General features: G+C 32.1%; 1 protein-coding gene across 2 annotated transcripts; it reads left to right on the top strand.

The window, feature by feature from the left end:
• Positions 1 to 7,612: 7,612 nt before the first annotated feature.
• Positions 7,613 to 9,862, top strand: LOC134223905 (uroporphyrinogen decarboxylase). 2 transcript variants are annotated; one of them, XM_062703131.1, is made up of 2 exons: positions 7,613 to 7,863; positions 8,603 to 9,862. In XM_062703131.1, the coding sequence occupies exons 1-2, from the start codon at positions 7,849 to 7,851 to the stop codon at positions 9,656 to 9,658; spliced, it is 1,071 nt and encodes a 356-aa protein (XP_062559115.1). In that variant the 5' UTR covers positions 7,613 to 7,848; the 3' UTR covers positions 9,659 to 9,862. The 2 variants fall into 2 exon arrangements, with proteins under 2 accessions (XP_062559115.1, XP_062559114.1); XM_062703130.1 differs by lacking the exon at positions 7,613 to 7,863 and adding an exon at positions 7,957 to 8,163.
• Positions 9,863 to 10,149: the final 287 nt, after the last annotated feature.

Below are 10,149 nucleotides of genomic sequence, written 5' to 3'. Positions count from 1 at the left end.
ATTAAATATTAAAAATATTAAATATTAAATAATTAAGTATATTAAATATTAAATATTAAATATTAAATATTAAATATTAAATGTTAAATATTAAATATTATTAAATATTTAAATATTAAATATTAAATAATAAATATTAAATATTAAATATTAAATATTAAATATTAAATATTAAATATTAAATATTAAATATTAAATATTACATATTACATACAACATATTAAATATTAAATATTAAATATTAAATATTAAATATTAAATATTAAATATTAAATATTAAATATTAAATATTAAATATTAAATATTAAATATTAAATATTAAATATTAAATATTAAATATTAAATATTAAATATTTAATATTTAATATTTAATATTTAATATTTAATATTTAATATTTAATATTTAATATTTAATATTTAATATTTAATATTTAATATTTAATATTTAATATTTAATATTTAATATTTAATATTTAATATTTAATATTTAATATTTAATATTTAATTTTTAATATTTAATCACAGACAAACAGACATAACACATTGAACATTTACTCATCAAATTCATCGTCATCCAAACACTAACGACATCTGTTGATTTCAGTTAGTTGGGCAAATCACGAATCAGATGGCGGTAGTGAACAAACGTCAAACTCGAGTAAAAACGATGCGCGCGCCACGAGTGATCGATTGGCCAACTAATGATTATTTGAATTGACCAGTAAATCAGTAAACGATGGAACGAGTGTTGATTGACGAGTGTTATGTCTGTTAAAATTTAATATTTAATATTTAATATTTAATATTTAATATTTAATATTTAATATTTAATATTTAATATTTAATATTTAATATTTAATATTTAATATTTAATATTTAATATTTAATATTTAATATTTAATATTTAATATTTAATATTTAATATTTAATATTTAATATTTAATATTTAATATTTAATATTTAATATTTAATATTTAATATTTAATATTTAATATTTAATATTTAATATTTAATATTTAATATTTAATATTCAATATTTAATATTTAATATTCAATATTTAATATTTAATATTTAATATTAAATATTTAATATTTAATATTTAATATTTAATATTTAATATTTAATATTTAATATTTAATATTTAATATTTAATATTTAATATTTAATATTTAATATTTAATATTTAATATTTAATATTTAATATTTAATATTTAATATTTAATATTTAATATTTAATATTTAATATTTAATATTTAATATTTAATATTTAATATTTAATATTTAATTTAATATTTATTATTTCTCGGTATTTATTCAAAGGACGTATGTGATTTTGTAAACAAGATTCAAACGTCGATTTGTCCAATCTGACACCACCAACATGTAACCGAAGCCTCTCCCTATCTGTCTATGGTGATGGTTTGCGTGGGAGGTCTATCAGATCGGACAAATCGACGTTTGAATCTATGTTAACAAAATCACATACGTCCTTTTGAATAAGTACCCGAGATTTAATATTTAATATTTAATATTTAATATTTAATATTTAATATTTAATATTTAATATTTAATATTTAATATTTAATATTTAATATTTAATATTTAATATTTAATATTTAATATTTAATATTTAATATTTAAAATTTAATATTTAACATTTAATATTTAATATTTAATATTTGATACTTAATATATTATATTTAATATTTATTATTTAATATTTAATATTTAATATTTAATATTTAATATTTAATATTTAATATTTAATATTTAATATTTAATATTTAATATTTAATATTTAATATTTAATATTTAATATTTAATATTTAATATTCAATATTTAATATTTTATATTTAATATTTAATATTTAATATGTAATATTTTATATTTTATATTTAATATTTATTGTTTAATATTTAATATTTAATATTTAATATTTAATATTTAATTTTCTTCCTTTACTACATTTACCGTTTCTTCTTCTTTTTTCTTCATTATTTTGTCTGCCTCTTCCTTCTTCGTTATAATTTCTACCTTATAAATTTCCTTCTTACTTTTTCCTGCATTCTTATTCTTTCTTTCGTCTTCCTTATTCTTCATTCTTCCTTATCTTCCTTCTTTATTATTCTTTCTCTTTTCATCTTCCTTTATTATTTAATATTTAATATTTAATATTTAATATTTAATATTTAATATTTAATATTTAATATTTATTATTTAATTCCCTTCTTCCCTTCTTTTGCTACAATTACCTTTTCTTCTTCTTTTTTCTTCATTATTTTGTCTGCCTCTTCCTTCTTCGTTATAATTTCTACATTATACATTTCCTTCTTACTTTTTCCTGCATTCTTATTCTTTCTTTCGTCTTCCTTGTTCTTCCTTCTTCCTTATCTTCCTTCTTTATTATTCTTTCTCTTTTCTTCTTCCTTCTTCTTTCTTCCTTCTTGATTAATTCTTATTCTTTCTATGCTATTCTTACCTTTTTCTTCCTGTCCTATGTATTTCTCACTGCTTGGGCCGGGTTATTTCTCACTTCATAGCATCTCGCATCTCACTTCCCAAATAGCGGCTATTACTTTTCCCCTATTTCTTTTGTTTTCTCACTTCTCTCTCCTACTTCTCACTTCTACCTCTTACTTCTCATTTTCAACAATCACATCTCACTTCTCACAACTCGCTCTTCATTTCTAATTTCTCCCTTCCGCTTCTCACTTGTTACTACACACCTCTCAATATTCAGTTCTCGCTTGCATTTTTCAATACTCACTTCTTACTAGTCGGTACTCACTTCGAATATCTCACTTCTCAGTTCTCACTTTTTGCTATTCACTAAACTATTTTGAACTTAATGTAAAATAAAAAAATCTCACTTCTCACTTCACTTAAGAATAAGGAATCAAATTTCTGCTATTCTGCCAAACGGTATTCGGCTAAAACGCGTTCGACGAAATGACCCTTTCGGCCTAATGGCATTCGGCATTTGCAGTACCACCCCGAGTAGGGATGCCTGATTTTTGCAATTGATCGATTAAAGAGAAATCGATATGTTTTCTACGTGCCAATCGATTTCTTTGATAGCAACTCCTATACCTACCTCATCGTGGCGCCGGCCGGGATACGAGCAACCTAAGGGAAGATCGGGTAACCAACGGAAACTATGGTCGTATGTTGACAGGGAAGGGGGGGGGGGGTTGCTCCTCTCTGGAGGTGCAAATCTTACTGATCGTCTGTTCTCCATGTTAGGAGCGGCTCACAACAGCGTCTGTTCTCCATGTTAGGGGCGGCTGGTCATCGTCCGAGTGCCAGCGAGGGACTCAAAGTAAAACTTTGCACCATCGTCCACCGGGAATAAGGAGGAATGGTTCCCCGGAAATTTAGGGGATTTGGTGTCAGGCCCTGCAAGCCAGCTTTTAATAAAATATACGCAACGAATAGAGTACGGACCGAAACCATCGGCGAGAATTGCAAAACTCTCAACTTCAACGGGAGCACACGCATACTCGCCGATGAGCCTTGAGCCATTTAAATATTAAATATTAAATATTGAATATTAAATATTTAATATTTAATATTTAATATTTAATATTTAATATTTAATATTTAATATTTAATATTTAATATTTAATATTTAATATTTAATATTTAATATTTAATATTTAATATTTAATATTTAATATTAAATATTAAATATTAAATATTAAATATTAAATATTAAATATTAAATATTGAATATTAAATATTAAATATTAAATATTAAATATTAAATATTAAATATTAAATATTAAATCACAGACAAACAGACATAACACTCGTCAAATTTCCATCGTTTACTGATTTACTGGTCAATTCAAATAATCATTAGTTGGCCAATCGCTCACTCGTGGCGCGCGCATCGTTTTTACTCGAGTTTGACGTTTGTTCACTACCGCCATCTGATTCGTGATTTGCCCAACTAACTGAAATCAACTGATGTCGTTAGTGTTCGAACGACGATGTATTTGATGAGTAAATGTTCAATGTGTTATGTCTGCTTGTCTGTGTCGTTAGTGTTTGAATGACGATGAATTTGATGAGTGAATGTTCAATGTGTTGTCTGTTTGTCTGTGATTAAATACTAAATATTAAATATTAAATATTAAATATTGAATATTAAATATTTAATATTGAAAATTAAATAATAAATATTAAATCTTAAATATTGAATAATAAATATTAAATATAAATATTAAATATTAAATATTAAATAATAAATATTGAATATTAAATATTAAATATTAACTTCAATGTGAATTCAATTTTACAGCAACATGCTCTTTCATATCAAGTGCTATTAAAAAATATTTAACAATGCAGCCAGGTTATTACGAGGGTGTGGTCCTTTGTGTGGTAACGGGTAACGTAATTTGTGAATAGCCCGTACCCGAACAGTCTTTGTTTTTTTTGTTTTCTCTCGTGCTTCGCGTGTTTGTATCCGACAGAAATGTCAAATTCTCGCCTAATAACTGGTAAGAGCCTTTATATAAAAAATAAACAAATCGATTTCATCACAGCTACCACTTATACTGCCGCTAACCGTAAGTCAGAATTATCTGTATATGGGCGCCATATACAGATAAGTCTGACTTGCGGTTAGCGGCAGTATATGAAATGTTGCGCATATTCGATTGATTTAGTTATATATGTAAAAACATGTAAATACTATTTTCGTTTGGGTATTGCCTGATTTTCTTAAAATTGCACGCGGCGTACCCTTCGGGAAAGGTACCGCCGCGCTTTCCGCCCCCCGTTTACTTGATTCTTACGGGTGAATAGCATTGCGGTGTATCGTTTGGCGCGGCCGTACATTTCGACAGTCATTCGCCGCGTGAAGTTTTGTGCAAGTACCCATTGGGGAACATTACAAACGCCGCGCAGTGTATCATATCCAGAAAATCTGACAATACACAACGTGTCTAAGGCCCTTTTTAAATGTTAAGCGAGAACTAATAAAATAACACCCAGAGATGCCAGATTTGAAGACATGTCTTCAATTTGAAGACATTTGAATTTCTGTGAAGACATTTATTTCGTGAAGACATTTTGAAGACTTTTCAAAATATTTGAAGACTTATCCCTACTTATTTGAAGACACTTGAAGACAATCAATAAGCCAGCGAATAGAAAATATAATTTCATTACTTACTTCTTCTTCTTCTTCTTGGCATTACATCCCCGCACTGGGACAGAGCAGCCTCGCAGCTTAGTGTTCATTAAGCACTTCCACAGTTTTTAACTGCGAGGTTTCTTAGCCAGGTTACCATTTTTGCATTCGTATATCATGAGGCTAGCACGATGATACTTTTATGCCCAGGGAAGTCGAGACAATTTCCAATCCGAAAATTGCCTAGACCGGCACCGGGGATCGAACCCAGCCACCCTCAACATGGTCTTGCTTTGTAGCCGCGCGTCTTACCGCACGGCTAAAGAAGGCCCCATTACTTACTTATAAGCTTATAAATTCTGCGACCTCTATGTAAACTAGGTATATAAATACACAGGATTTTGTTTTTACACGATTTTTTTCGCTCGTATTTTTTGATCGTGTGACTTCAATTTGCCACCAAACTCTTCGCAACATGTTTCAAAAAATCCAGAATAAATCAAAGAAAAATCACATGATAATTAATATACGTTAAACATTTAGGATGAGTGGAAAATTGAGAAAATATAAATCGCGTAAAAACAAAATCCAGTGTATTACAAAAGTTATAATAGTCTTTGTCTCGAACTTAGAATCTCAAACATAAAATACATTCACTCTAGCCGGTTGATAACTGCAACGCATTTTAGACCTCATACACACCTAAATTTGAGCTGTGCGCTTGTGAAAAAATTCCCGATGGTAACATTCGTTTGAATTTTTTTGGCGGCGTCTTTGAAAAGGTATTCCGATCATTTCGGAACGCAATGACCTATCTAATTTGCGGCAAACATAGACTAAATTCTTCTATGACTAGATTTAATCTATTCAACCGTTGAGCTAGAACAAGTTTTTTTTTTCTAAATTTATTCTAAATGGCATATGCATACCATCATTCCACATTCCTCTAAATATTCGCCGGGAAGCTATTTGAATTTCCCGTGGATTTTTAAAAGAGTTCTTAGTTAAAATTTCAAAGAATTTTTCGTGAATTTTATAAGGAGAATTTCCTATGAGGAATTTCTTTTCTAAATTTAAGAGAATTGAAATTGAAAATTCAGGTAAAATTATAGTGGAAATTTATAATAATTTCCGTTAAAAAGAAATAATGGAAATACTCCAATTATTCGCTATATTCTTCCTTGAATTCCTTTGGAAATTCTTCAAGAAATATCTTTGGACATTCTTCCAGTATTTTATCTGAGAATTCCTTTATGAATTTCTCCAAAAAATCGTTCTAGTATTGTTTCTGAAATTCCTCCCAAATTTCCTACACGAATTTGTCCGGAAGTTTCAGGAATCTCTCCGATAAATCCTCTAGGAATACCTTTGGAATTTCTTCTAGGAGCTACTCCGTAAGGTCGTCCGAGAATTTCAGCGAAAGAACATCCAAGAATTCCTTCGGAAGATCCTCCTTTACTACTCCGGTAGTTCCTCCACGAATTTCTCCAGCAGTTCTTTCAGGAATTCCTCCGAAAGTTATTCCAGAAATTCTTCCGAAAGTACCCCCAGAATTTTCAAAAATTCCCGCTTAAGCTCCTTCAGTGATCCCTCCGGAAGTTTCCCCAGAAATTCCTTTGGAAGTTTCTCCAGGAATTCGTCTGGAAGATTCTCCAAGAGTGTTGCTGAAAGATCCCCCGAGAATGCCTACAGAAGTACACTACGGAATTTCTCTGGTATTTCCTCCAGGGTTTCTTTTGGAAGTTTCTGCAGCTATATCTCAAGAAGCTTCTCCAAGAATTCATCCAGAACTACTTCCAAGAATTGCTCCGGAAGTTTCTCTAGAAATTCCTTCAGGGATTCCACCGGATATTCCTTCAGTAATTCCTCAGGAATATCGTTCACAAATTTCTCCAGAAAATCCCTTCGGAATTCATCCCGAAGTTTCTATAGGAATTCCTTCTTAAGCCTCTCCAAGAATTCCTTCTGAAAATCCTCCAGCAATTCCTCCGGAAGTTCCTTCAGAAATTTCTCCAGAAGTTTCTTCAGTAAATCCTCTGGGTGTTCCAACAGGAATTCTTCGGGAAATTTTGTCTGAATGTTTCTCAAGTATTTTACGGTAAATTTTGAAACCTTACAGGGTATTCCTTAAAAATAAATTTGAAAGAATTCCACATGAAAATTCAGTTAAAAAATCCGGTGGAATTTAAACCAGACTCAGTATAAAACCCAGGGGAAACTCTTTATACACTATCTCGTGAAAATTTTATAGAATATTCTCTTGAATTCTATCAATTTGAATGTTTAAAAAAATAAACAATATTCTACATCTATAAAACGAGGACATGATTGAATCTACAAACCTATTGGATTTTAAAATTTCTTGCTAATAATCAAAATTTTTATATTGAAGACATTTGAAGACATATTTAAACGACAGTGAAGACATTTGAAAATATTCTCTGGCATCCCTGATAACACCCGACCCGCCGCGGACGACATGACAGTTCGTTTTTTGTGGTGGTTCTCCGCAGGTGAAGTCTCTTTTCGACGGCGATCGGACATCGACATTATTTTGCTTTTGGTGATAGCAGAGAGTGCGCTTTTGGTTCATTCCAAATCAATTTCGTACCTACAATCAAATCGGTGCAAAGGACATCATCTTTAACCTCTTGGTCCACGTATTTATCTGTTAATTTGCTCGCCACTCACGGGAGTAACGTTGCGATGGTCGCCAACAAGGTGTGATTATTTTCCTCAGTAAATAGCGTAAAATAGTGTTTCTCGATTTTGCAGTTTGGTTTGGTTTAGCTGCTGTCTGTTACGTGACATTTCTCTTAATTGCACATTATGTTAATTGCACTGAACCGCTTTACAATCGTGGTAGGAATGTTTTGCACTTTAGTGTTTCTGACGTTGCTCTTGTTTTTTTGCTCTTCCTCAATATCGTCGTTATCAACGTCGGTAGTACTTGACGGTGGGGCCGTTCCTTTGCTTCCGGTGTCACCAAATCCTAGTGCAGTATTGTCAAAAGTTTCTGGTGTAAGTTCTTAGAATAGTGGTTATTGTTGGGCCTGTACAAAGCTATATCACACCTCAGAGAGATTACATGTCTTCGAAAATGCAATGTCATTTACCTACATAGATGACATAGCCACACCACAGAACTAGATAACGGCATAGTTTTTTTTCATGCACAGAGTTTCTATAGTAAACCCGTTAATTCCACTTTTTAGGAATCTGCTCTAAGATACCGTACTTCAAGTCGAGTTGTCTCCGATTTTGTAACTTAATTGATAGCAATAGTTGAATAGACATCTCAGTATTAATCCTACACAACTCGGCAAGCATGCGATCAACCACTTTTAGATATTGTGCTACGGATGCCTATTTCTATGTAACTGCCTGAACCATCCATCTATAATGTTATTTGTAATTTGCTGCAGATTTTTTTTGGTAATTTTTTGTTCTTTTATTTCAGGACTTCCCACCATTAAAGAATGATAACCTACTTCGAGCGGCTCGTGGAGAACCGGTAGATCGGGTTCCCGTATGGGTGATGCGCCAAGCTGGTCGCTACTTGCCCGAATTTCAAGAGGTTCGAGCCAAGCATGACTTCTTCGAAGTGTGCCGAACCCCTGAGTTGGCTTGTGAGGTCACTATGCAACCGCTACGGCGGTTTGATCTGGATGCGTCCATAATATTCTCGGACATTCTCGTCATTCCCCAAGCTCTCGGAATAGCAGTGGAGATGCACAAAGGTGTTGGACCGGTTCTACCACAACCATTGGTCACCCCCGATGATTTGGAGCGACTCAACACAACAGGATCTATCGATAGGCTGAAGTATGTCGGTGATGCCATTACCATGATGCGGCACATGCTAGATGGGAAAGTACCGTTGTATGGCTTCACAGGAGCACCTTGGACCTTGATGGGCTACATGATCGAAGGGGGTGGCAGCAAAACAATGTCTAAAGCAAAAGCGTGGCTTTCTGACTACCCGGAGGCAAGTAATAAGCTTCTTAATTTGCTAACCGACCAGATTGTAGATTACTTGCTAATGCAAGTAAAAGCGGGTGCACAAATAGTTCAAGTATTCGAATCAAGTGCCGAACATCTGTCCAAGGAACAATACTTGGCCGTTGCCTTGCCCCATTTGAAACGGATTCGGGACGATTTGCACCAGAAATTCGCTGATGAGGGCATCACTCCAGTTCCCATGACGTTATTTTCTAAGGGTGCTATGCACTCTTTAACGGAACAATCTCAAATCGGCTACGACGTTATCGGATTGGATTGGACGATTGATCCAGAGGAAGCACGGAAGCTGGTGGGACCTAATGTGACACTGCAGGGCAATCTGGATCCTCAGGATATGTACAAAACACCTGAGGAACTGCGAGAACTGGTGTTGACTATGGTAAGGAAGTTTGGCAAGCATAGGTACATCGCCAATCTAGGTCATGGAATCACTCCTCAGACTCCTGTTGAAAGTATGAGTGTGTTGGTACAAGCAGTTCACGATGCGCTCTAATGGTAGTAGCATCTACCAGCGAACCGGACTAATAGTCGTTTTGTTACAAATTGCATTTTTATACGATAAACAATTGTTCGTAAAAATATATTCGGTAAAAGATCATCTCTTAAGATTGTGTTCAGCAATGCTGAAGACACGAAGTTTTTTCGCCGATGACATCCGTACGGGTCCATTGGTTTAAAACAGCTTTAATTACAAGCATTACATTCTCCAGAATTCCATTCCAGAAAACTAAACCCCAGAGAATAGCATATTTATAGATGAAAATTACTTCATTCTCTTATTATGAAACATCATCGCTAGACCCTAGAATACAATAATTGTACATGAGCAAGCCCAATCCTATAATTTAGCATAATAATTGGTCGGGGTTCAGCCAAACCGCACCAAACGGCTTTTCGACTGACTTGTGTTATTTTGTTCGTACAAGGGCAACGGAAATAGTTTAACTTCAATTTAACCGTACATTTGCAGTAGGATATCCTCAG

Source organism: Armigeres subalbatus, chromosome 3 (genome assembly GCF_024139115.2).
Source record: "Armigeres subalbatus isolate Guangzhou_Male chromosome 3, GZ_Asu_2, whole genome shotgun sequence".
Classification (NCBI taxonomy): domain Eukaryota; kingdom Metazoa; phylum Arthropoda; class Insecta; order Diptera; family Culicidae; genus Armigeres; species Armigeres subalbatus.
Note: the sequence above shows the minus strand (reverse complement) of the source record. Positions and strands in the feature narration are given on the sequence as shown.